Consider the following 26,902-nt stretch of genomic DNA (forward strand, 5'->3'; position numbering starts at 1 on the left):
CGGCCGGCCAGGAGGAGGCGGAGTAGGACTCCCTCCTTTCCTAGTTGGAGTAGGAGAAGGGGGAAGGAGGAGGGAGAGAGGAAGGTAAGGGGGGCGCCGCCCCCCCCTCCTTGTCCAATTCGGACTAGAGGGGGAGGGGGCGCGCGGCCTGCCTTGGCCGCCCCTCCTCTTCTGCACTAAGGCCCATCTTGGCCCATTAAACCCCCGGGGGGTTCCGGTAACCCCCGGTACTCTGGTAAAATCTCGATTTCACCCAGAACACTTTCGATATCCAAATATAGGCTTCCAATATATCAATCTTTATGTCTCGACCATTTCGAGACTCCTCATTGTCGGTGTCAAAACCGGGGGATCTCAGGTAGGGGGTCCTGAACTGTGCGTCTAGGATTGATGGTAACAGGAGACGGGGGACACGATGTTTACCCAGGTTCGGGCCCTCTCTATGGAGGTAATACCCTACTTCTTGTTTGATTGATCTTGATGAGTATGACTGTTACAAGAGTTGATCTACCACGAGAACGTAATGGCTAAACCCTAGAGGTCTAGCCTATGAGTATATGGTAATGAATCTGTCCTATCTGGACTACGCTCTCCGATTTATATAGACACTGGAGAGATCTAGGGTTACATGAGGTCGGTTACATAAGAGGGAATCTTCATAATCAATCGCCTAGCTTGCCTTCCACGCCAAGTAGAGTCCAATCCGGACACGGGTATAGTCTCCGGTCTTCATGTCTTCATAGCCCATCAGTCCGGCCCATTGATAACAGGCCGGATGCCCGAGGACCCCTTAGTCCAGTACTCCCTCAGTAGCCCCTGAACCTGGCTTCAATGACGAGAGGAGTTCGGCGTGCAGATTGTCTTCGACATTGCAAGGCGAGTTCCCCTTCTTCCGAACTCCAAGATAGTCTTCTGATGCGATGATTGTATCCGAACCTGCAACGCATTCCACACACAACCGTAGAGAGAATATAATATTTGCACGAGTCCAATCTGCTGACAGGTTTTATGACGCTACGCCTGTCCAGTTATAATCTTGAACCGTTTTCATCTGCCACCCCACGTTGCGAGACGCGGTTGCTATTGGCACGTCTTGTCGAAGCAGAGATCGTGTCCCTTATTGCGGGATTCTCATCAATGCGGGCATGGGTAACCCAACCGCGCCACTTTCACAACCATTGGGAATAGGCGAATCTTAAGGCGAGCGAGGAGGCGTTTAATGTTTGCTGCCTTTATAAGAGGATAGGGATCCCCTCTTCCTCTTCTCACGCTTTCTCTTCGTCTCCGCGTTCCCGATCTCGAGCTCCAGCGCCCAAGTTCCAATCTCCTTTCCACCCCAGCAACCATGTCCGGATCCGGTGGTCAGGGCAAGCGGATGGTCTCCTCCGTCACGGAGGAGGACACTGCTGAGCTCCGGGCGGCCGGGTATTTGGCAAAGGAGATGGCCCACCGTCTGCCGGCCGAGGGACAGATCGTCCCCACGCCGGATCCCACAAAGAGGGTGGTATTCATCCCCCATTTCTTCCGCGGGCTAGGGTTTCCACTTCACCCCTTCGTCCGCGGGCTAATGTATTATTACGGGGTAGATTTCCATGATCTGTCGCCGAATTCCTTCCTCAACATTTCAGCGTTTATCGTCGTATGCGAGGCCTTCCTCCGCATCCACCCCCACTTCGGACTGTGGCTCAAAGTCTTCAACGTGAAGCCAAAGGTGGTAGATGGTCAGCATGCGAAGTGCGGAGGGGCAATGGTGAGTAAATTGTCCAACGTCTCTTGGCCCAAAGGCACCTTTGTGGATACGATAAATGAGTGGCAGAAGCAGTGGTTCTACGTCATAGAACCACGTGGCACCACCTGGGCCGCGGCTGCCGAATTCCGCTCTGGCGCTCCTGTGCGACTCACCTCCTGGGTCGAGAAGAGTACAGACTGGTGTTCTCCTGACGAGCTAATAGCGCTGCAGACGCGTGTTCAGAGCATGGTAACCAAGAGCATCAAGCTTGTTGATGTGATCCAGGTGATGTTAGTTCGTCGGATCCTTCCTTGCCAGCGCCGAAGCCGCCCGCTGTGGGAGTTCAATCCAAAGAAGCACCGGACCTTGGTGAGGCTCTTCGAGACTATGCACGAGGGTGCATGGAAATTGCTCTTCAAGGGCAATGAGAAACCACCGGCCACAGATTCGGACCGTGGTCACGATTGTACACACCCCGTCAGCAAGGTATGTTGTTTTGAACGAGTCCCCAACCTAATTGTTTCGAGGATGATGTCTGAGCCCTTCTTATTGCTCTTTCAGGACTGGATGGAGAGGGCAAAGCGGATCCAGTGTCCGGCTCCGCTGCCTGAGGAACCAGTCATCCCGCATCTAGCGGAGATGCTGGTACCGGCGCCCTATAAGGCGCCGGAGAAGAAGGCCAAGAAGAAGGCAAAGGGGGCCAAGAGCGGCCTCTGCCGTAAGGGTACTTAGGACGTGGCGTCCAAGGATGACGAAACTCATTCCTCTGTCCCTGAGGATGATGACGGGGAAGAGGAGGAGGAGGAGGAGGAGGAAGAAAACAATCCTCCCCCCGAGGAGTGGAAGAAGAAGAGGGCGGCTCCGGTGCATCTAGAGGCGGAGGCACCCAAAAAGGGAAAGGGCGTTCCCGCGGTCAACACCGCGTGGGGCGTTGATAGCAGTCCGAAACGACGCCCCCGCACTAAGCCCCAGGTCGCGTCGTAAGTGACATGGCTTATTTATGCGCACATCCAGCCCTTTCTCTCCATTATCTTGATGTAGTTAACCGTACCATTGCAGTCCGGCCGGCGACCTGATCCAGCGATCCTCGTCTGGAAGTTCGTTGGCCCCATCGGAGATGGCGAGCCAGTCGCTACCGCCCGCTTATTCCCCCGGGGCCGGGGACGACACCGAAGTGCTATCCCGAAGGGCTGATCGGAACCAGGAGGAACCCAGGACGCTATCCAGGAGGCACCATGAGGCGAAGCCTCCTCTGCCGGACATATGGAGGGGACGATCCCCATGGAGACTGGCAAAGAGGGCCGTGTCCAGCTTGGCCCTCATCTGAATACGATTCCGGAGGCCTATATGGCTCCGGAGTCGGGCGGGCAGCCCCCTTTGAAGGAGGGGGTGCACCGCTTCCGCCGGTGGTCCCTGTCCATCCAGGGGCGCCGGATAACCTGATGGAGGCGCTATAAGGCGCCTCTGTTATGGAAGAGCATCGTGTCCTTATGGGCACGGTGATCGAGAAGGTTCAGTCTGCCAAGAGTGGACTGAACGAAGCCTGCAGCAACCTGTTGACGGGTTTCGAGGTAAGTGACAGAGAAAGAAAAAAACCCCATGTAGTCTGTAGCCCCTGAGACACTATCCAGTGTTCGGCGACAAGAATCGGACAGAGGATCAATCTTTTATTGTAGGAGACTTACATGATATGTATGCATAAGCAGGCGTCGCTGTTGGCCGCAACCTCGCATGCTGCCGAAGTCTCTGAACTGAAGCAGAGGCTGCAGCGGACCGAGAACGAACTCGGCAAGGTGATGATTCGGCTTCGGGAGAAGCAAGGTGAATGATGACGTGCTGTGTGTTCGAAAAGAACAAGAGTTGTATACTGACCGTAGTGTCATAATATGTGCAGGAGCCGCAACCGAGGTGGAGGCCCTAAAAAGGCCTTGGCCGAAGCCGAAGGGAAGGCCATTGAGCAGCAAGCTGCCCGAAAAAAGCTCGAGGTCCGAGTCAAGGAGGTCCAATAGGAGCTCCAAGACGCGGTGAAAAAATGTGAGATCTTGGAGAATAATGCATCGGCTCAAAAGGCCGAACTCTCCAAGGCTCGTCAGAGCGTGGAGGCCGCACGGGGCCGCACAGAATGAGGCCCGGGCCGCCCTCCAGGAGATCTAGGAGGCTAGGAAGATCATGGCGGGTAAGGCTTTTAAGGTGCAAAGCAAGTATGTGGAGAAGCAATACCTTTTACTAACCCGGGTTCGGAGTTCCCCAGGGGCTTTTGCGGATTTACCACATAGCGTATCAGACACTGCAGAGTTCTACCAAGCCGAAGGAGGAGGTTCGATGGAGAAGTTATTCTGGACGCAGTATGCGACGCCAGAGCATCCCGTGTCCTTCACCGATCAGCTGAAGCAGCTGGTGGAACTGCACAGGGTGGCCGAACTAGCCATGAAGGATTTAATAATCCGGCTATGGCCACCCGAAGCTATGCCCGGCAGCTACTTTGGACTTGTTAGGCGGCTAGTGGAAGCCTGTCCGCATCTGGACGTCATCAAGCGCTCTGTATGTATTGAAGGTGCCCGTATGGCCTTTGCTCGCTGCAAGATGTGGTGGGCGAAGATGACTGTTGTTGAAGTGGCCAGCGGGCCGCCAGCGGGCAAGGAGCACCGCACACCCGAAAAGTATTTTGCGGATGTCCTAGAAGGGTCTCGACTTGTGGCAGCTCAATGTTTGAAGGACATTATTCTAGAATGAATACATTCATGTTGTCCTTTGCCTTGTATTATAAAGACAAAGCTTGTTTTGTAATGTAATTTTGTTTATGCTTTAAATTGTTTCCTCCTGTGCGGCCGTGTTATATGCAATCTGAGGGTTGGCCAGTCGTCGGCTTCTGCCCTCATGTAATTAGTACGAAGGTGTTCGGGATGGGATCTAAACAATCTTGATACAATTATATGGTCCTTGAAGGAGTTGTTTAGCGCAACGAACAAGGCAATCAGACTATACGGCTTAAACGCCCTCACTTAGCCATAGGAGTTTTCTAATTAAGCAAGTGTGTAGCCCCTGGTCCAAGCCAGGGTGCTGTCAGCATCTGATCGAGAAGTGCCGACCCTTCGCATGACGCGGAAAAAATCTCCAACGATTTTGTAACCCTCGAACAGCTGACCGGCTCTCGCCGTATCATGACAATCAGTTTTCGGCTTTCTCTACTGAGGTGCTCATCCGGTCAAGGCCAGGGCACGATCACAGTAGTTCTCCCTTTACTACCCTAGTCGGTAGACCGGAACGTAGGGTAGCAAGCACAGGAGCTGGGCAACCCAACTATTGACCAAAGACATGATTCGGAGCCAATGCATATAATGCTAAATTTCGGGGTGCCAAACTTTTATACAAGAAGTGTTCGGACTTTGTTGCCGTGTTATGGGGCGATAAGCAGCCCCTGGCGAATATGAAACGTACAAAAGAGTACCGATGTGGCTGATAAGCAGATCGAAATAAAATGAAGTAAGAAGCGAAAACCATAGAAACTGGGCCGCAAATCATTTTTTATTATAACTGAATGGATACGTCAAGGCGTATCTTATACAAATAGTGCGATAAGCACCCGGGCTATTTAACATGCCGGGATCAAGAAGGGGCAGCGTGCGGGTCTTGGGAAATAAGTAAAAATACCGTCAAGAAGAATGTATGGAGGTTACCCTACGCACCTATGCTGCATGCCCCCTTTGTATGCCGATCCTTCGAAGGGGCTGGTGATCAGGCTTGCGAGAAAAGGAACCTGAAACGGAAAGGAAAAAGTGTGTCCCGGGTTGGTATAGCCGAACTGTAGATCCCGGGTTAGCTTGTGCCTCCGTCGACGTCCATGGAACTTCAAGTGCGTAATTATGTACGTGTGGTACGAGTGCCACTACTTCATCGGGACTAGGACGGAGGCCAAATTGCTAGTCGAGCTCTTGACGAGCCTTGTTGTCCTGTTGTAGTGTAGTTCGGAACTTCTTGATGGTGTCCAGGGGCTCGGCAGCCGCACTATGGTGCTGCTTGAGAAGGCCGCTCTGTACCTCTGCTGCTAGGGCGGCGGTGTGCTCCTCTGTTCGGAGGGAGCGTTCCGTGTTGCCATTGACTGTTATGACGCCACGTGGGCCGGGCATCTTGAGCTTGAGATAAGCGTAGTGTGGCACTGCATTGAATCTAGCAAACGCTGTTCGTCCGAGCAGTGTGTGGTAGCCGCTGCAGAATGGGGCGATGTCGAAGATTAACTCCTCGCTTCGGAAATTGTCCGGAGAACCGAAGACCACTTCCAGCATGATTGAGCCCATACAGCGGGCCTCGACGCCTGGTATGACTCCTTTGAAGGTAGTCTTTGTTGGTTTGATTCGTGAGGGGTCAATGCCCATCTTCCGCACCGTGTCTTGATAGAGCAGGTTGAGGCTGCTACCACCGTCCATCAGGACTCGTGTTAGGTGAAATCCGTCGATGATTGGGTCGAGGACCAATGCGGCCGAATAGCCATGACGGATACTAGTTGGGTGGTCTCGACGATCAAAGGTGATCGGAAATGACGACCATGGGTTGAATTTGGGGGCCACTGGCTCTATCGCGTAGACGTCCCTGAGTGCACGCTTACGCTCCCTTTTGGGGATGTGTGTAGCGTATATCATATTCACCATTTTGACCTGTGGGGGAAATTTCTTCTGCCCCCCAGTGTTCGGCTGCCGGGGCTCTTCGTCCTCGTCCTCACATTGTGACCCTTTTCTTTGTTTTCGGCGTTTAACTTGCCAGCCTGCTTGAAAACCCAACAATCCCTGTTGGTGTGATTGGCTTGCTTGTCCGGGGTGCCGTGTATCTGGCACGGATGGTTGAGTATGCGGTCCAGGCTGGAAGGTCCTTCATTATTTCTTTTATAGGGCTTCTTCCACTGGACGGACTTGGAGCCAGTGAATCCGGCGTTGACTGTGGCGTCATCGGTGTTGTTGTCGTTGCTTCGGCGTTTGTGTCTGTTGCGCCGGAGCTTGCCAGTGCTATTCTTGGCCTCTGAGGGGCATGTCTCGCTGGCTGTGTTGTTACTACGGGCCAGCCAACTGTCCTCTCCCGCGCAAAAGCGGGTCATTAGTGCCCTGAGGGCTGCCATGGACTTCGGCTTTTCTTGGCCGAGGTGGCGTGCTAGCCATTCGTCATGGATGCTGTGTTTAAAGGCTGCCAAGGCCTCGGCATCCAGACAGTCAACGATCTGGTTCTTTTTGGTTAGGAACCTAGTCCAAAATTTTCTGGCTGATTCTCCAGGTTGTTGAACTATGTGGCTTAAGTCATCGGCGTCAGGTGGCCGGACATAAGTCCCTTGGAAGTTGTCCAGGAAAGCCTCCTTCAAGTCCTCCCAGCTGCCGATAGAATTTTCAGGCAGGCTGTTAAGCCAGTGTCGAGCTGGTCCTTTGAGCTTTAGTGGGAGGTATTTGATGGCATGGAGGTCGTCTCCTCGAGCCATATGTATGTGGAGAATGAAATCCTCGATCCATACTGCGGGATCGGTTGTGCCGTCGTATGATTCGATGTTGACGGGCTTGAACCCCTCGAAGAATTCATGGTCTAGTACTTCATCTCTGAAGCAGAGAGGGTGTGCGGCGCCTCTATATTGGGCCGAGTCGTGGTGTAGCTCTGATGGAGTCCGTCTGCGGTATTCGGCCTGGGCGTGGTTAGATTTATCATGTCCGACTAGGTATCCTTCTTTGTGCCTCGAAGCACGCCCTCGCGATCCGTAGATCGATCTTGTGTGTCCTGTTCTACCGTCCAGGATTTGCCGGAGGTCGTATGTGTGACCCCGAACTCTTCCGTCTCTATTTTTACGAGGTGGTGGGGCAGGCTGCTGTTCGGCCTGAGTTGCCGCTTTGTCCCGGCCGCAGGGTGGCCGGTCAGCTGCCCTGTCTCAACCACGCGGTGGTCGTTCCACATTACGCGAGGGAGATGTGTGCTCCGGTGCCTCCTCATCGAATTGAGGTAGCAGTCTGCGTTTCGGGTAGCTCTTGGTTGGGTGCTTGAGGCCGTATTCTTCCACTGTCAGGACGTCAGTCCATCTGTCGACGAGCAGATCTTGTTCAGCTTGAAGCTGCTTCTGTTTCTTTTTCAGGCTCCTTGCGGTGGCTATGTGTTGAAGCTTAAAGCGCTCCTGTTCCAGAGGGTCCTCAGGCACGATAAAATCTTCGTTGCCAAGGCTTGTTTCCTCTTTGGAAGGTGGACGGTAACTATCGTCCCCCGAGTCATCTTCTATGGCCTGCTCATCAGGGTTGTCTTGCCTGTCGACATGTTCCTCCATTTCGGATGCAGCTCCGACAGGGTCTTCATTGTTTTCGGCGTCGCCCGGAGTGCTATTTTCTCCGGTGCCAGTGTTGTCGTCTTTTGAGCGGTGAGGCTTAGGACGGCGTTTGGGGCGTCGGCGCTTGGACTGCGTCTCAGAAGGTTTATACTTATCTGGCTCTTCTTTATCGTCGCCAGATCCTTTAGGTGTATCAACCATGTACACATCGTACGAAGAGGTGGCCGTCCAACGTCCGGTGAATGGCGGGTCTTGGCCTTGCTCCCTGTCGGCATCGTCGTCCGTACCGTCGATGTCTTCAGAGCCATAGTCAAGCACGTCGGTTAAGTCATCGACGGTGGCTATGAAGTGGGTGGCGGGTGGGAAGCAAAATTCCTCGTCGTCCGCCTCTAGCACGAACCAAACATAGTTCGGCTGTGAGTCTTCCTCCAAGGACAAGTTCTTCAAATAATTTAGTACATCACCCAAAGGCGAATGTTGGAAGATGTCCGCAGCGCTAAATTTGAAAATCGATAACTGATCCAGCTCGGTGTCCGCAGGTGCATCTGGTCTGGAACACATGGCCGGATACGAGTCCGGAGTCCCATTGGCGCAAGCATTGCAGGGTGTCGAGTCCGTGTGCGGCTCCAATGCCATGGGCTTCGTGGCTTTGAAGGGCATGATCTGCTTCAGTTCTGAAACCGTTGCAGCAACAGGATCTGTCTTCTGGACGTACTCCGATAACAGATTTAAGTTATGTTCCTCGGTGCACGGGGAAGCAACTGTCGCGGTCTCGAATCCATTGAAGATCAAGTCTCCACGGATATCTGCGACGTAGTTCAAGCTTCCAAACCTGACCTGGTGGCCAGGGGTGTAGCTATCGATCTGCTCTAGACGGCCAAGTGAGTTGGCCCGCAGTACGAAGCCGTCGAACATAAAGATTTGTCCGGGGAGAAAGGTTTCTCCCTGGACGGCGCCATTACTGACGATCAAAGGGGCCATCGAATCCTTTTGTCGACGGCACAGTGGAACTCTCAATGAAAGCACCAATGTCGGTGTCAAAACCAGCGGATCTCGGGTAGGGGGTCCCGAACTGTGCGTCTAGGATTGATGGTAGCAGGAGACGGGGGAAACGATGTTTACCCAGGTTCGGGCCCTCTCTATGGAGGTAATACCCTACTTCCTGCTTGATTGATCTTGATGAATATGAGTGTTACAAGAGTTGATCTACCACGAGATCGTAATGGCTAAACCCTAGAGGTCTAGCCTATGAGTATATGGTAATGAATCTGTCCTATCCGGACTATGCTCTCCGGTTTATATAGACACCGGAGAGATCTAGGGTTACATGAGGTCGATTACATAAGAGGGAATCTTCATAATCAATCGCCTAGCTTGCCTTCTACGCCAAGTAGAGTCCAATCCGGACACGGGTATAATCTTCGGTCTTCATGTCTTCATAGCCCATCAGTCCGGCCCATGGATAACAGGCCGGACGCCCGAGGACCCCTTAGTCCAGGACTCCCTCACTCGTTATGTCTGTGATCACATCCGAGACTCCGAACTACCTTCGGTACATCAAAACACATAAACTCATAATATAACCGTCATCAAAATTTAAGCGTGCGGACCCTACGGGTTCGAGAACTACGTAGACATGACCGAGACATGTCTTCGGTCAATAACCAATAGCGGAACCTGGATGCTCATATTGGCTCCCACATATTCTACGAAGATCTTTATCGGTCAAACCGCATAACAACATACGTTGTTCCCTTTGTCATCGATATGTTTACTTGCCCGAGATTCGATCGTCGGTATCTCAATACCTAGTTCAATCTCGTTACCAGCAAGTCTCTTTACTCGTTCCGTAATACACCATCCCGCAACTAACTCATTAGTTGCAATGCTTGCAAGGCTTATAGTGATGTGCATTACTGAGTGGGCCCAGAGATACCTCTCCGACAATCGGAGTGACAAATCCTAATCTCGAAATACGCCAACCCAACAAGTACCTTCGGAGACACCTGTAGAGCACCTTTATAATCACCCAGTTACGTTGTGACATTTGGTAGCACACAAAGTGTTCCTCCGGTAAATGGGAGTTGCATAATCTCATAGTCATAGGAACATGTATAAGTCATGAAGAAAGCAATAGCAGAATACTAAACGATCGAGTGCTAAGCTAACGGAATGGGTCAAGTCAATCACATCATTCTCCTAATGATGTGATCCCGTTAATCAAATGACAACTCATGTCAATGGCTAGGAAACATAACCATCTTTGATCAACGAGCTAGTCAAGTAGAGGCATACTAGTGACACTCTGTTTGTCTATGTATTCACACAAGTATTTTGTTTCCGGTTAATACAATTCTAGCATGAATAATAAACATTTATCATGATATAAGGAAATAAATAATAACTTTATTATTGCCTCTAGGGCATATTTCCTTCAGGTCCTGCCAGCTACGCTCTTACCAAAGAAGAGAAGAAAATCTTTTTTGAATGTCTGCTCAGTATGAAGGTCCCGTCTGGCTTCTCGTCGAATATAAAGGGAATAATAAACATGGCAGAGAAAAAAATTCCAAAACCTAAAGTCAGATGACTGCCACGTGATTATGACGCAATTACTTCTGGTTGCTTTGAGGGGGTTCTACAGGAAAATGTTTGATTAGCCATTGTGAAGCTATGTGCATTTCTCAATGCAATTTCTCAGAAGGTAATCGATCCAGAAATCCTACCAAGTTTATAGAATGATTTCGTCCAATGTCTTGTCAGTTTCGAGTTGGTGTTCCCACCATCCTTCTTTAATATTATGACGCACGTCCTAGTTCACCTAGTCGAAGAGATTGCCCATTTGGTCCTGTATTTCTACACAATATGTTCCCCTTTGAGAGGTTCATGGCAGTCATAAAGAAATATGTTCATAATTGTGCTAGGCCAAAAGGAAGCATCTCCAAGGGCCATGAAACAGAGGAGGTTATTGAGTTTTGTGTTGACTTTATTTCTGACCTTAACCCGATTGGTGTTCCTCAAACGCGGCATGAGGGGAGACTGAGTGGAAAAGGCACGCTAGGAAAGGATTCAGTAATATGTATGGGCGGGCATTCTTTTACTCAAGCACACTAAACAGTCTACAAAGTTCCACCTTGGTGGCTCCGTATATCGAGGAACACATGGATATTGTACGCTCCAAGAACCCGGGGCAATCTGACCCCTGGATTAAATGTACACACATGGCGACTTCCGGTGGTTGGTTGCAAAAACATCTCATGAATGACCCATCAGTTGGAGATGAGTTGTACTTGTTGGCCAGGTCACCATCTTCGACTATATTGACTTTCAAAGGGTACGAGATAAATGGGAATACATTTTACACGATCGCCCAAGATAATAAGAGCACTAACCAAAACGGTGGTGTCTGCTTTGATGCAACAAACAACAATAGGAAAAAAGACACATATTATGGTTACATAGAGGAGATATGGGAACTTGACTACGGACCTTCGTTTAAGGTCCCTTTGTTTCGGTGCAAATGGGTCAATCTGACAGGAGGCGAGATAAAGATAGACCCGCCGTACGGAATGACAACAATGGATCTCAACAATCTTGGGTACACAGACGAACCATTCAGTCTATAAGCTATACATAACTAAGTAAAGTTATACCAACAGACCAATTGAAAATGGTGCCGACAATGTCACAATATGTGGCGTACATAACATAAGGCCATCAAAAGATTATAGAGGAAATGTAACAGAGATAAACAATTACACTTAAATGGTTGGTTCACCTGAGCTATTCTGAGAAAAGAACCTCATGAGTAAGTTGTGCTTCTGTATTTCAGCGTGAAAAGAAGTTTACTGTGCTTTTGCATTTTGGCATTGTGAGTAGGAGGACACACAAGTCACAACACCAGTAAAATAATTAATAAGCATAGCAATTTATCAAGAAGGCAATTGTAAGTACAACAATCTTATGTACTATCAATTCTTAATCGATACACTGTATTAGTGCATAAAATATTATGATACAACATAACTGATGAAAGCTTCTTTTTGGAATTCAGAAGCAGTGCTAGACACGACGCTGAAAATAACACTGTCAAAAGTGCCAGATTCATAGAATTGTTGTGTTTTCTATTATCTAAGCCACTGCGCTAGATAAAATGGAAAATCATTGGACAAGCGGCCACAATTTAATAAAGCCACAACAACATATTAAGCCCATTTCTGGATTATCCTACCCCCAAGCCATGAAACAATTTGCATAATTTTTAAAATTAGTTGTTACATGAAACAATTTGCATGATTTTTAAAATTAGTTGTTACATGAAACAATCACATAGTACGTATGGTTTTTGTTATGTAACCTACATACAAAGCATGGGGCCTTCTTTGGATGTAATCCTCGTATATACATTCATTCACTGTAACATATTTATAAGGCAAGAAATGTAAGCACTGTTAGAATTGGAAAAAAAATCTGATAATTGACACAGTTTGGTTCATCAAACATGACTCCAAAATTTGGAGAAAAGAAGAAAAAATGTTGAGGCAAAGAAACAATGTCATGAACACGGATGAGTTTTGACTGCAGAATCTTCTCATTAGTGCTAACAATAACTTTCTGGAGTAACTAATGGTTTTTCTAGAAGATAAACCCCATCCTCCTCCAAAGCAATCAAGCTAGTTATTTAAAAAAAACGGAATCAAGCTAGTTATTAATTATACAACAAGAAAATAATTTGTGTTCGGATATCTTTCCAATCTGTACCTGAATTCTTAAGTGGGTTTTGAACAATCACATAGAAAGAATAAGCAAGGTCCCAGAATCTACAAAATACAGAATCTTCTGACAATTTGCATAACCTGAATAAACAGGACTCCTTATCATAAAATTTAGTACCTTAGCAACTTGTAAGTAATAACCTGTCATAAGAATCTACTCCCTCTGTCCCAAAATATAAGAACGTCTTTAACACTACACTAGTGTCAAAAACGTTCTTATATTATGGGACGGAGGGAGTATTATCTACCCCTGGGGCACAACCCCTGAGATTCTGTATATGGTATAATCAAGGGGAAAAAATATGTGGAAGTAGAACAATTACTGCACCTACTTAACACCTTATACTTCTGTTATATTTACCTAACTAAACCACTGATAACTTCAGCACTGGCTGCCCTGCTAGCGTTTAAAACCAACATCCTCCATATTGCGTCAGAGAGGAGTATAAAATACTTCAGCACTGGCTGCCCTGCTAGCGTTTGAAACCAACATCCTCCATATTGCGTCAGAGAGGAGTAGAAAACATAGACCAGGGAAGGAGAAAAAGGAAAATAAAAATAGCTAGCATAAAGTGAAGGTCTACAAGAGGTAGGAAAAAACCTATAAAAAATATGAATGGAAAATTAACAAATGTGTTATGCATTCCGTTTAGAAATGAAAGATTGGCACAAATTAGTTCTACAAAAAGGGTAGTTAAGAATGTCTCGTTTTTTCTCCAAGACCAACGGGTAGGCCCCCCATCTGCGGGCAGTAATCCAAACGTTGGAAACAATGTGTACTTCACACACACAAAAAAATCAAACTGTTTGTACGTCTATTAAGTATGATGGAAATTCCTAATAAGATTTATTGATACCACTATTTTCTAGCCATCTAGAAAAATAACTAAGTTGTACATTCTCGTTTTAGCAACTGAATAAACCAACCTGGCCAGCATGCATGAATATACAGTTGCCTCTTAATTTCATGAAAACAAAATAAAGCAGCGGCTCCACGTGTCATTTTCTAACTCCTGTCTTTGTAGGAAATGAACTGAATACTATTAGAATCATTTTCAGAAAGGAAGTAATGAAGCTAATATATAACCAGTTTAATTCAGAAATCTAGAATGAAGAAAATACAAGGAGAGTTGAGAAATAAAAAGAAGAAAGTTTCAGGGTAATAGAAGAAGAAGAAGCTGCAAAGATTAGAACCAAGCAAGCACTGCACGAGCACAAATTAGAGCGACTCAATCTACAACAACAAGAAAAATAAATCTTAATCTTTCTCTCAGCCGAAGCCTCCCTCTCGATCTCTCAGTCTCTCTCTCACAAGTCAGAACAGAACCAATCTCACTCAGCATGTTTTCTCTCCCCACAATATAATCTTCCCACCCACCCCAGCGACGAGCCGACGACCTCCCTTCCCGCTCAGCCTCCCTACCTGCCCACGCTGTGCGGTATGCATGCTAGTCGGCGGCTCACATGACATGAGCAGTCAGTACCATGTCATTAGCACATTGCCATGTTGAACTTGGTAACCAGCATATCATTGTCAAATTTCCACTACATATATAAACCATTAGTCAGAAAATTCTAGTATGTGAACCGCCAGCAGCGAGCTCGCCATGCATTGTCCACGCGCGCCTCACATGGACCTTTCCCTACCTAGTACGAGAGGACCGGGAAGGACGCACCTCTGGTGTACCAGTTATCGGGCCATTATATATGTCGTCAGCTAGCACGCAGGCCAGCAGGTGCAGCGTGCCGTACATACCGTCGTGCATCGTCGTTCTGCTGGCAATCGCTGCGCATGGTTGTCCTTGTCCTGCTGGTTGCCGCTCTCACACCGCCTTCCGCAAGCACTGGCCTTGAGCACGCCGGCCGCCGTCCGCGAGTATGCATGCTGTTGACATCGTATGTCTGGGAGTGCCTAGTGGCCCTTGTTGTTAGCCATGCATGTTGTGGCCGCCGCAGCAATCCGGGAGGACGCCACACTCCGCCAGCACGCCCTTGTCCGTATGGATGCTGGCCGTCGTCGCCCGCCACCGTCGTTTGGGTGGACGCCGCCCTCTGCGAGCTATCCGTCCCGTCCTAGTGTGGACGCCGGCCGGCATCCGGGAGCTCGTCGTGGATCGATTGGAAGCCGTACGTACGTCCTCAATGAGCAAGCCCTCAATCGTTTGCGTGGCCGCTGCGTCCTGGTGGTTATCTCTGTCTGTGGTCGAGCGCATGCAAGTTGTCGTCTCGGACCTGGCTGTCTTGTAGATGTTGGCCCACTACCCACCACTTTTCTTTTTGAGAGTAGAGATACATACGTATAGCATTGACTGCCTTGTGGTGTGGTGCACGCACATCCCAAAAGTACATTTGGACGGTTGCTACAAAATTGAAATATATATATATATATATATATATATATATATATATATATATATATATATATACCCATTTTAGTATGTAAGTATGTTTATTTCAACTTTGTACGTATTCAAACACCTTTTGGTATGTATGTAGATGTTTACTCATTTTGATATGTATAGTGTCAAAAACGTTCTTATATTGTGGGACGGAGGAGGGAGTACGTACTATGTCTTGCTTATTGTACTCCTTTTGTAAACAAATGTAAGAGCGTTTAGATCACTATTTTAGTGATCTAAACGCTTTTATATTAGTTTACGGAGGGAGTACTAGGGATTGGATGGAGATGGTGGTGTTTGGCGGGTTGTAGAAGGCGACTTGGCGGCCATGGAGCGGCTGCGGCGGCCTGTTGTCCTGGTGAGGCAGCGGCGCGGTGATGAGTTGTAACTGCTCCTGGCTCAGCTCCCTGCCCTTGCCCAGAATGTTCCACATCACCTTCTCCGTGCAGGGCGGCGTGGTGAGCGACCCCATGTACCGGAAGTAGCTCCCCGTCCGCTTCTGCAGCGACTTGAGCTCCACCACGCCGGCGGCCACGGTGGGCGTCGTCTTGAGCTCGCGCAGCTTCTCCGTCAGCTGGTCGTAGAAAGGGTCGGGGTTGCCGATCTCGTAGAGGATGCCGATGACGGCCTTGTGGTCCTGGTCGTCGACGTGGACCATGTGGAGCTCCAGCGGGAAGCGCTTGCCGTTGACGGTGTGCTCCCCCGGCACGTGCCAGTGGATCATCTTGAACTTGAACTCCTTGACGGTGCCGTCGGCGGTGGTGACGTTGATGGAGCCCGGCATGACGGGCTCGCCGCCCTGCTCGAAGCTCATGACGATGTCCTTGCCGGTGTTGTGGAGGGTGGCGTTGGAGGGGGCGTAGACGCGGGTCAGGGTGTCGAGGTTGGGGTTGGGGACGGCGTTGGCGATGACGATGTCGATGGGGGACTGCGCCTTGCCGTCGCCGCACGCCTTGTACGCCGGGCTCAGCTTGCCCCAGTTCTCCGGGCCGTCGGGGGTCCCCGGCGTGTACCCGAAGCTGGGCCCACCACCTTCATCATCTGCATTTCATTTCAATCCTTCTTTTCTTCATCATCTTTTCTTCATCATCGCATGCAATTCCACTCCACCAATTATCATCTCTTATTTTATTATTAAGAAAGAAAGAAAGAAAGAAAGAGACACTTACGCGAGAGAGCGACGGCGAGGAGGGAGGAGACGATGACGACGACAGCGGCCCATGCCGATGACATTTGGGACGCCATTGATCTGGATGATGAAATTGGATGGGTGTTTGTTTGTTGAGGGCAAGTGGCTTAAATAGGTAAGGGAGGGAGGAAGGAAATAGTAGGGAAGGAGAAACATATAGATAGCGTGGCACCGCTAAATCATTTTGTGGCCATCTTGCCTTGTATGCTTGCTTCTTCTATATATGGATATGGATGGACCAAAAATAGACAACAGTCAAACTTTGTCTATTTTCAATCAATCAAAAAATAATAATAATCACCAAACCTAAATACTACTACTACTACTACTCTACTAGTATAGTAGTAAATAAATTATATAAAATCAACACAAGCATCTACTGTAGTAGAGTAATTAACGTTCATCATCCACATGCTCAATAAATTGATCATCAATCACATTTCTAGTTGATCCGACCAACACACCAGCTTGTCTCTGCTCCCCAACAGACTACTACGTAGAGTAGTACTAGATACTTACTACTACAAGAGGAATGAAGCTTAGTTCATCCACAACTTTAGGACCCTGTCTTTGCCACCAGAGACAACCTTCTCGCCGTCGGGGCTCCAATCCACGGCGTACACCTCGTCCGCGTGCCCTGGCAGGTCCTGCTTCAGCTTGCGCGCCCGGATATCCCACACCTGATTCATGTCCATGTCCATGTCATCAACCAATCCACAAGAACAAAATGCACTGTCTTCATCTTCATCTTCTTCTCTACTCTAATGACATGATGAAATGCCAACAAAAACATAACATTACATACCTTTAGGGTCGAATCCTTGCTTCCACTCAGCAGAAGCCGACTGTCGGCGGACCAGCTATACAAAAGACAACCATCATGTTAGATTGTTATAGGCATCAGATATCCATGTGAAACTAAACTGGCAATGTATATGTTTCTAGACTAGAGAAGAAAGGCTCCTGCTGCTGCTGCTGACCTGATCTGGTACACATCCGCGACATGCCCTCGGAAAGCTGCGACGAATTTGCCCGTGATGCCGTTCCACAGCTTGACCGATTTGTCAAAGGAGGCACTCGCCAGCCACTGCCCGTCAGGGGAGAAGTAGACATGGTTCACCACCTGCGTGCACACAGCAAAACAGACAGCGCAAACAGTTGTAAGCATAGCTTCAGCCAAATGAGTTGCCTCCTTGCCTTGCACGAATGCAAAGCCATAAGTTCTAACAATTTCAACACTGCTCTGCTTTTCTTTCTGAATGATTTTTTATGCGACGACTCCGTTGAGTTAACGTCAGAGATTCATTGTTATGTCCAGGTTACACGGGGTGGGGGAGCGCAAAACACTATATCATAATTATACCTTCTGATGACCAGTCATGCGAGCTTTCGGCTGTTTGCTAATCGTTGGTTCCCAAAGAAACATGGTAAAATCATCTGAACCAGAGACCAGCCTCTCAGGAGCATTACCCCTCATCTTCTCATATCTTGCAAGAGCTGCCTAAACATGCAAAGCTGTCAGTTGTGCAGTCTCGCTTCCAAAGTTTTACCATAAGAATAATGTCAAGCAGCTTAAGTAAAATCTAATTTATCGTTCCGGCAAGCATAATAATTTTTTAAACAAATTGTGCCACACGTGAACTTACCTCTTTCATTTCCTCTGGACTTGAAAATGTCTTGCCGGTATGGTCATATGCCCCAGTGCGGAGAACATATTCTGTGCTCAAGGCAAGCGAATTTACCCAGTGCCCATGACCCTGAATACATAAAATAAAATTATGTCAAAAATGCATAGCAAAAACTTAATATGGGATGGTTTCACCACACAAAAAAATGGGATCGCTGATTTGATAGTGTGATAACAACTCATGGAACACGACACCAAGTGCACGCCAAAATCACAATGAAAATCAGTTGAAAAGCATTCGACAAACTCAATTCACCCACAATAGAGCTCACAGCTCACAACTGAAGGATCTCTACTTGGTATTTGCTGGTATATTGGTCACAACATACATATTAAATATTAAAACACAAATGAAAAGCAGAGTTGAGAAACCAGAGCAAGATCTACTCATAGCATGCAGGTACAAAAGTGTTTAGGGTTAATTCGATATGTGCCATTGCCAACTTTGATTATTTGAAAAAAAGAACTGCAAAAAAGCTTACAGAAATGCCGCTGCCAACACTTGGGTAGATCAATAAATGCCAATAAAGATGTCGCATGTATCGAATAAACCCTTTTTTACAGTGGAATTTTTTCGTAGGTGGATTTGTTCGATTAATCAAAGTTGATAGTCTAAATGCATAGAAGAGCAAGTGAAATAACCATGGTCGGCTGATATGCTGTTGATATTAGCATACAGGCCATAAACATGAGCTTATTCTGTTGATGGCTAGCATCCCAGCATGACCAAAATCTGATAGTCTAGTGCGCTATGGTCAGCCTCCTCAAGTGTTCCACTCCGCCCATGAAACTAGACAGGTTGGCAGATCAATCTAGTAGATACTTGAGTTCAAAGCCTATACCTTGAGATGGAGGTCTATGGGAACCTAACGCCCAGTTATGTCCTAAACTTTTGCCAATATGACCCTCTTTCTAACAGGGCTGAACATGAACGTTATAAACTGACACCCTACTGAAGATGAAAGTTATATGCTCAACGGAACACAGAATTTGCAAAGGACAAGACACTTCTACAAGCTGTTCACTTCAAGACTGTGACTTCATCATATCTCATTGGTTGAAAAAAATAAAACTTGTTTAACAATTTTTACACTGTGACAACAAGTTGGGTGAGAGACTGGCTAAACACATTCAGCTACAAGAATTCTCATTTGCGAAGAAATCTTCCAAGCAACTCGGGTAATATCCCTGTGTGTTGTAAATGCAATTTTTGAATATCTAAGCAAACATAGTGACACCATTAACATACCAAATTAGAATATGATTAATTATTGAGATGACAAAGATGGCTATGAAGGGAATTTCTGACCAATCTCAATACCGTTATTCATTCCCATAGCCAATCAAAAAAAGGTGGATTGGTGTTGACATTTAGTCAGAAAGTTGACCAGGCATGTTCTTGGCCATTAATGTAGTTACACAAGTTGGACAGATCCTACTTTGATAATAACTACATGACATGACTTGAAAGGCATACATACAGTGGGTTGAAAAAAGAACATTGATTTCATTATTGTGCATAAGCATTTGCAGAAGAATATGCTTGGAATTGTTAACATTACCTGCAGTGTTTTGACCAACTTGCCCTGAGTAGTTTCCCATACTTTGATTAAACAATCTTCAGAACTGCAGTAGAAAGACATTATTTTCAGAATTGTATATGTAATATATTACCTGAAGAGGGGAAATTCACAAACGCCATTCACGACAACACTAGACACTTGCGGTCTAGGACGTAAGTGATTCAGAACATGCTTTCAGTTAATGGCATTAGCCATCAAGGGTGCTGGGAGTGTCAGTCAACCGCTTTGCCAACAATTGTGGCTATAAGGATTTAAGAGCGAATAAAAGTAAAAATAACAAGGAACTGATGAACCAGCGAAAGTAACCTACCCGCAACAACATATATGCTTACCACTACAGGGTACATTTTGCTCTTGTTGACAACAATTATCCAAAGAGAAAACGCTGAGTATTATTATACAGTTAAGTTTATATATTGTCTTCCACACATCATGTATCAGAGGGCCAAACAATAGTGATTTACTACACAATAGCACGTATACAGTTTCCTTTTACTGCAAGAAGAAAAAGGACAGCCAAGTAATAATCTTACCCTGTATATATCAAACCGTCTCCACCCCACTTGACACAGGTCACAGCATTGGTGTGACCTGAAAGGGAAATAACACACTTCTTTGTGGTAATGTCCCAAATTCGTGCATCGCCATCTTTACTTGCACTTACAAAACGACGGGAAGGAGATTGCAAATGAACTGGCTCCCAAGATACAGCAGTAATCCACTTTCTATGTCCCTATTGTAAAAACACCAGAATGAATGACTAGATGTAGCAAGAGTGGAAAAACATATGCAAGAAATAAATTCGATATGGATATCTTCTTTCTAGCAATCTGAGTTAGGAAATTCAGTCTTGTACGAAACAAACAAACTTGTAGTTCTTGCTAACTAGCATTTATTTTGGTAAATGGTTCATAGCAAATTCTCACTTGATGATTAGGATATAATGGAGTGTGATGTGCAAATGAAGAAATGAGATAAAATCTTATTCTATCTTACAGTAGATTCTAGATGTCCGAAAATAAAGAAATGTGCTGCAATCTTACCGTAAGAGGAGTGCCCAATTGATTGCCTGTTTTGGGGTCCCATAATATAAGCTCTCCTGACTTGCTTCCACTAACAAGATGTTTCCCATCAGGTGACCATGCAATGCAGAGAACCCAATTCTTGTGGCCTACTCACAAAATACAGGGTTATTTCATAACACTTTGAAAGTAGCGACAAAATCACAACACCCTAAAAGGAACGCAGATGTGCGAATGGAACTAGCTGAAAGAGTGATAAGAGTCCCAGAAGAGATGAGAAAGACAATCAAATTTTAGCATCATAATTAATGTTACAAGAGAGCTAGCACTAGCAGAGGCAAAGAAAGATGAATTCCCATTACTCCAGTATATGAGCAGCAGAATGTAACAAGCATAGTTATTAGCATAGAGAATGGGCAGAAAGAATTCAAGCTGAGAAACTGACCTTTGCATGTGTACAATGGGGTCTGTGTGCTGAGGTCCCAGAAGCGAACAGTGGTGTCGCCTGAACCACTAGCCAGGCATCTCCCGTCGGGGCTGAAAGAAACGGCCAATACAGCCTCGGTGTGGCCTGCAGGCAGGCAGACGGTAAGATTGTCATCATTCCTTGCTACTGACCGGAAAGAAGCAGAGCAGAGCAGAGAAGCAGAATCATGGATTGGATGGAAGTAGTGAGCGTACTGACCTGCGATTGTGGCTGAGCATCGGTTGACGGGCCTGATGCGGAAGACGGCCTGCGGCTGGTAGACGATGCGCAGGGTGACCTCCGCGGTGGCTTCAAATCAAATCAAATTGTTGATTTTGATTTGAGAAGGAAGATTGATTGGTTGTTGATTATATGCTACTACTATTCTACTGACTGACTGACTGACTGACTGACCGTTGTTGCGTTGCATGAAGGCGCCGAGCTGGACGGAGAGCTCCTCGTCGCCGACGTAGAAGGCGTAGGGCAGCTTGTCCTCCTGCCGTTGCGTTGCATCAGGTGAGGTGAGGTAGGAAAAAGAAGAGAGAGAGCAAGAAGAAAAGAAGAAGAAGAAGAAGCAATAGGTGGGTACGTTGTGTAGTAGTTGGTTGACGATGTCCTGGAGCTGCGGCGGTCCGACGTTGTGCGGCAGGTAGAGCGCCGCGCCCAGCTGCTCCCCCTCCGCGCTCACCAGCTGGCACATCACGCTGCTGCTGCTTCCGTTGCCGCCGGCGGCGTCCATCTCTCTCCTTTTCTTTTCTTTTCTGTAGGGGAGAGGAGAGGAGGGGAGGGGAGGGTGGCGGCGGCGGCGGCGGAGGAAGAAGAAGACGAGGGAGGGAGGGAAAGACTGTTTGGGCCGGTTGCTTGCTAATAATAACAGAAGAAGACGGCCCAGCCCACCAAGTCTCTTTCTTTCTTGTTGGTCTGGTCTGATGAAGTGAACTGAGGGAACCCTAGCTCGATTCGATTCCGCCGCCGCCGCCGCCGCCGCCCAAGCCCGAGGAGGACGATTCGATTCCACCACCGCCGCCGCCGCCGCCCAAGCCCGAGGAGGAGAGAAGGGGAGAGGATGGCGTCCGTGGGGCCGACGCTCGAGTCCCTCGTCGACCGTGAGTCTCCCTGCCCTTCCTTCCTTCCTACTCCCCTTCTCTATGCTAAAGAAGGAGAGGAGTACATGCTTGTGATCCTCTCTGTCCCTCGACTGACTGACTGACTGACTCCTTCAAATCAAGAGGAGTAGCTTGTTTCAATTTCCTTGGATTTCTTCGTCCACTCAACTCTTTTCTCCTTCTTTATGTATGTATGTATGTATGTATGTAGAGGTGATCTCCGTCATCACCAACGACGGCCGCAACATCGTGGTAATTTAAGCTCTTTTCTTTCTTTCTTTCTTTCTTCTTTACTATTGCTATTGCTGCCTCTGCTCTGCTGTCTTCATAACAAAAATAAATAAAAATAAAAAATCTTTCTTCTTTACTCAATCAGGGGACTCTGCGCGGGTTCGACCAGGCCACCAACATAATCCTCGACGAGTCCCACGAGAGGGTCTACTCCACTAAGGTAAGGTTATCTCTTTAGTTCAACTGCCAATACCAATACATCGTCATCATATACTGTATTTACTTACATCCTCACTAAGGTAGATAGAGGCACATCGCATTGCGCTGCTGTCATGTGACACAAAAATCCATCGCCGCTTGTAATTCTCTTACGCTTGTCTTTGCCTTACTTGAAACACACACCAATCAATTGTCTGCTCTGTCTGTTTTACAAATCAAATAATTCATTCATTCATGCTATGCTATGCTTCCTGCCTGTGTGCTCGCTTGTATCATCAATCATGAATTCATGATCCAACAACACATTCCTTCCCCCAAAATGACTTACTTATCATGCTCTGTTTACCCTACCTCTAGTCTATCTATCTTTACAATGTCCCCTGATTCTGTCTGCCGTGATGTGATGATGAGAAACAATAATAAATCAAATCCGCTAAAACAAAACACACACTCACTCTGTTCTAGTATCCACAAACATGTACTCCCTCTGTAAACTAGTACGTACATGCTTGTGATCCTCTCTGTGCCTTGCGGCTGCACAGAATTACCAAGCTTAGCTTTTTCTCATGTGATTACATAAGGAAGGAGGAATCCTCGTTCTAGCCGTGCCACGCTTTACCATGCAACACCACAACACTTCATCCCCCCATATGTACATGTATACATCATCTTCTTAGGACCAAGGACCAGTCCAGCTTTCTATTATAACTCTACTGGTCTCTTATTTGTTCACAAGGTGTCATGCTAGTTAGTAAGCTTACTCTGTGTGCTCTGCTGCCCCGGTTTTTATGAAATCAAATTTTCAGCCCCATCCTTTTTCCTCTGTCTGCCCATGCGGTGATTGGTTTTCCAGTTTCGGTATTTCTGTTAGGCTCCTTTTTGTAATCATCAAGGTTTTCATATGGAAATCCTACAAGACTTGCTGTCTTTCTTGCATAAATAAATTATACGTACTAGTTCCTTGGACACTGACTCTTCTTGTTGAGTTTTATACCCTCCCTGTCAATCTCCCTGCTGACAGACGCCGTGTTGTGTTGCAGGAGGGAGTACAGCAGCTTGTCCTCGGTCTGTACATCATCAGGGGTGATAACATGTGCGTGCCCCTTTCACTTCTGTACATGTATGCATTAACTGAATTTTTTGTATGTATGTATGTAAAAATGGAGTTGTTTGTTGACGGCGTATGCAGAGGCGTGGTGGGTGAGGTGGACGAGGAGCTGGACGCGGCGCTGGACATGTCGAAGCTGAGAGCGCAGCCCCTCAAGCCAGTCATCCACTGAAGATGATGAAATGTTCTATCGATCTGATCCTGATCGCGCAAGCCGAAGCTGATGTTGCTCAGTCAATCTGTACCGTAGGTTAATCGATTGATCGCTCACTCGTATCTCATATCTCATATCATGGACCCTTGTATGATGAAAAAAAACAGGGTTTGCTCCGTCGATGGACCGGTCATGTTCTTGTATGAGAGAGTGATACATGCATCTCTGTGCACGTAAGTAATGAATGAATGAATGAAGTAGGCAATTGATGTTGGAAGCTACATTGATATTATGATGATCCATTTAGTTGACAGCAGAGAAGAGAAATCGCCCAAAGGAAATTGAAATCGATTTTTTACACAGGTACTCCGTAGTAAATATACACTATGTATGTGTGTAGATGATACACATTTGCTTGCACTGCATTGCAATGCATTGCATGTGAGGGAGGGAGGGAGGGAGGGAGGAAGGAAGGAAGGGTAATATATAATACAGTAGAGCAGATATCTAGATAGATAGAAAAGGTAGGTAAAAAAAGGTGGATGATGGTGGTCCGGCTCCGGCTCCGGCTCCGGTGGTGGTTCAGGAGGGGTTGGAGGCGCCGGCGGTGGTGGCGTTGGGCCTAACGGCGCTGTAGTTGCAGGAGATGAAGAACTGGCCCTGGCGGGGGCCGCTGAGGCAGGGGGCGCGGCCGCAGCCGACGAAGTGGTACGTCTTCTCGATCATGATGACGAAGTGGCCGCAGTCGCGGAAGTCGTGGCCGGAGGTGCAGTGCTTGGTGCCCTTCTCGTAGATGTACTCCTCCCTCTCCCAGCTGCACAGCGCGTCCTCGGCGGTGCCGTTGTTGCCCACGAAGAAGCACTCGCCGTAGCCCAGCGGATGGGCCTGCGGCGAGTGCCGGGCCTGGTCGCAGTCCTGCTGTATCTGCGCCGCCCACCGCCGCGCGTACAGGGCCAGCGTCTTGTCCCACGCCAGCGTCGGCGCGTCATACTTGGCGCGCACCTTGTTGTGCTCGTTCACGAACTCGCGGGACATGCCCTTGTAGAACCCCGCCCCCGGCGGGGGCGGCGGTGCTCCTGCTCCTGCCGGAGACGATGCCGGTGTTGTTGCTGCTGCTGGAGATGATGATGGTGTTGCTGCCGCTCCTGCTGGATAGGATGATGACGATGATGGTGTTGCTGCCGCTCCTGCTGGATAGGATGATGACGATGATGGTGTTGCTTCTGCTCCTGCTGGAGAGGACGATGATGATGGCGACGACGCCTGCTGCTGCTGTTGGTCGCTCGTCGGTTCGCTGCTGCTGCTGGTGGTGTCGGCGGCCGTGCTGCTGGTGGTGGAGGTGGTGTCGGCGGCGGCCATGCCCAGGAGGAGCAGGAGGAGCAGTACGTGTGGTAGAGCAGGTGGTGGTGGTGCGGCGAGGAGGAGCGTCGTCCGCGCCATTGCCGCCGGCCTCTCTCTCAAATCTCAATGCCGACGTACGGACGTGGATGCAACTGTATGATTGATACCTATAATATCACCACCAAAGGAGGAGTGGAGAGGAGAGGAAAGGAGTTTGGTTGGCCGGCCGGCGTCCATGCTACCTCACCTTTTTTTGACGTGCATGCATGACATACAAACCGGAACTTGCTTATTTTGGACACCATATCACCATCAACTAATAACCGGCTCCTGGTAATCATTTTCATCTTGAAACGATCGAGTGGTTAAACGAAGATGACAATATCGATCTGTGTAGAGAGTTTAGTGAGAAACAAGTGAAGGAAGCTTTGTTTGCAATGGACTCTAATAGAGCCCCTGGACCAGATAATATCCCTGCCGACTTTTATCAGGCATGCTGGGAGATTGTCAAGGACCATATTATGTCCTTGTTCAAGCACTTTCATAATGGGACACTGGATGTCCAGCGTCCCAACTATGGCGTTATCACCCTCCTTCCCAAGATATTCGGGGCTGGCAGGATTCAACAATTCCGGCCTATTTGCCTGTTGCACTGTCCAAATAAGCTGTTAACTAAGGTGTTAGATCGTCAGGTAGCTAAGTATGCCGACAAGTTAATTAGCCCTACCCAGAATGGCACAATGCCTTTGTTAAAGGAAGAAATATCATGGATGAACTCATGAACTATACCCATGTGAAGAAAAGAATTGGGGTGGTGTTGGAATTGGACTTTGAGAAAGCATATGATAAGGTGAATTGGGATTTTCTCCTCGAATGTCACAAACTCCGAGGATTTAGTGATACCTAGTGTGGATGGATCAAGCAGATTCTCCATAATCGCACGGTTAGCATCAAAGTGCCAAAGGAGTGCGTCTAGGTGACCCCCATTCTCCTTTTCTCTTTAATCTAGATGCTGATAGCCTCACTAAGATGATAAAGAATGCCCCAAAAAATAACCTGGTGGTGGTCATGGCACCTGACCTCATCCCTAATGGTGTGGCCCTACTTCAATACATCTGCCTAGACCATGATGTTGACAAGGCAGTTAATCTGAAGTTGCTGCTCTACATATTTGAAATGATGTCCGGGCTTAGGGTTAATTTTCAGAAAAGTGAGATCTTAATAGTGGGGGAGATGATATTGTGGTGAAATAATATGCAGTACTATTCAAGTGCGATATTGGTAGCTTCCCTCTTGAGTATCTTGGAATGCCTGTTAGTTTTACAACGCTTAAAAACTCGGATTGGAAGTTTATTATTGGCAAGTACCCGGAAAAGTTTGATGCCTGGGTAGGAAATGCCGAATCTGTGGGTTGGAGGCACACCCTTTTAGATTATGTCCTCACTCAAACCTCTCTTTATCATATGTCTATGTGGCTCACGAACAAAACATTTATTGAAAAACTTGACAAGCACAATAGAAGGTTCTTCTGGCAGCTTGTAATAAAAAAGGAGATACTATCTTTTCAAATGGAGGAGAATTTGTAGATCGAAAGATAAAGGAGGGCTAGGGGT

General features: G+C 47.6%; 5 protein-coding genes and 2 pseudogenes across 5 annotated transcripts; 3 read left to right on the forward strand and 4 right to left on the reverse strand.

Annotated features, from left to right (window-relative positions):
- The window catches only part of LOC147993239 (uncharacterized), a 46,842-nt pseudogene extending 34,668 nt beyond the window's left edge, over positions 1 to 12,174 (forward strand).
- Positions 1,346 to 2,461, forward strand: LOC147993240 (uncharacterized). Its single transcript, XM_087543176.1, has 2 exons — positions 1,346 to 2,215; positions 2,291 to 2,461. The coding sequence occupies exons 1-2, from the start codon at positions 1,346 to 1,348 to the stop codon at positions 2,459 to 2,461; spliced, it is 1,041 nt and encodes a 346-aa protein (XP_087399302.1).
- Positions 5,416 to 8,993, reverse strand: LOC147993241 (uncharacterized; annotated as a pseudogene).
- A 3,040-nt stretch (positions 12,175 to 15,214) lies between the features above and the next one.
- On the reverse strand, positions 15,215 to 16,507 carry LOC125532353 (alpha carbonic anhydrase 2-like). Its single transcript, XM_048696443.2, has 2 exons — positions 16,353 to 16,507; positions 15,215 to 16,224 (listed from the first exon to the last, which is right to left on the reverse strand). The coding sequence occupies exons 1-2, from the start codon at positions 16,426 to 16,428 to the stop codon at positions 15,440 to 15,442; spliced, it is 861 nt and encodes a 286-aa protein (XP_048552400.2). The 5' UTR covers positions 16,429 to 16,507; the 3' UTR covers positions 15,215 to 15,439.
- Positions 16,508 to 16,749: 242 nt separating this feature from the next.
- On the reverse strand, positions 16,750 to 22,016 carry LOC125532339 (WD-40 repeat family protein / notchless protein). The gene is made up of 12 exons (XM_048696437.2): positions 21,720 to 22,016; positions 21,545 to 21,626; positions 21,350 to 21,439; positions 21,110 to 21,235; positions 20,686 to 20,813; positions 20,176 to 20,375; positions 19,622 to 19,685; positions 18,019 to 18,129; positions 17,736 to 17,873; positions 17,353 to 17,495; positions 17,178 to 17,232; positions 16,750 to 17,052 (listed from the first exon to the last, which is right to left on the reverse strand). Exons 1-12 carry the CDS (start codon positions 21,867 to 21,869, stop codon positions 16,912 to 16,914), a joined length of 1,428 nt encoding a protein of 475 aa, XP_048552394.2. The 5' UTR covers positions 21,870 to 22,016; the 3' UTR covers positions 16,750 to 16,911.
- Positions 22,017 to 22,027: 11 nt separating this feature from the next.
- Positions 22,028 to 24,229, forward strand: LSM8 (Small nuclear ribonucleoprotein family protein). The gene is made up of 5 exons (XM_048696447.2): positions 22,028 to 22,236; positions 22,448 to 22,488; positions 22,613 to 22,687; positions 23,727 to 23,779; positions 23,876 to 24,229. The coding sequence occupies exons 1-5, from the start codon at positions 22,197 to 22,199 to the stop codon at positions 23,964 to 23,966; spliced, it is 300 nt and encodes a 99-aa protein (XP_048552404.1). The 5' UTR covers positions 22,028 to 22,196; the 3' UTR covers positions 23,967 to 24,229.
- A 142-nt stretch (positions 24,230 to 24,371) lies between these two features.
- LOC147993242 (uncharacterized) lies at positions 24,372 to 25,503 on the reverse strand. Its single transcript, XM_087533865.1, has one exon. It carries the CDS (start codon positions 25,386 to 25,388, stop codon positions 24,531 to 24,533), a length of 858 nt encoding a protein of 285 aa, XP_087389991.1. The 5' UTR covers positions 25,389 to 25,503; the 3' UTR covers positions 24,372 to 24,530.
- Positions 25,504 to 26,902: the final 1,399 nt, after the last annotated feature.

The sequence above is a fragment of the Triticum urartu genome, chromosome 1A (genome assembly GCF_056163025.1).
Source record: "Triticum urartu cultivar PI428250 chromosome 1A, HENAU_Tu73, whole genome shotgun sequence".
NCBI lineage: Eukaryota > Viridiplantae > Streptophyta > Magnoliopsida > Poales > Poaceae > Triticum > Triticum urartu.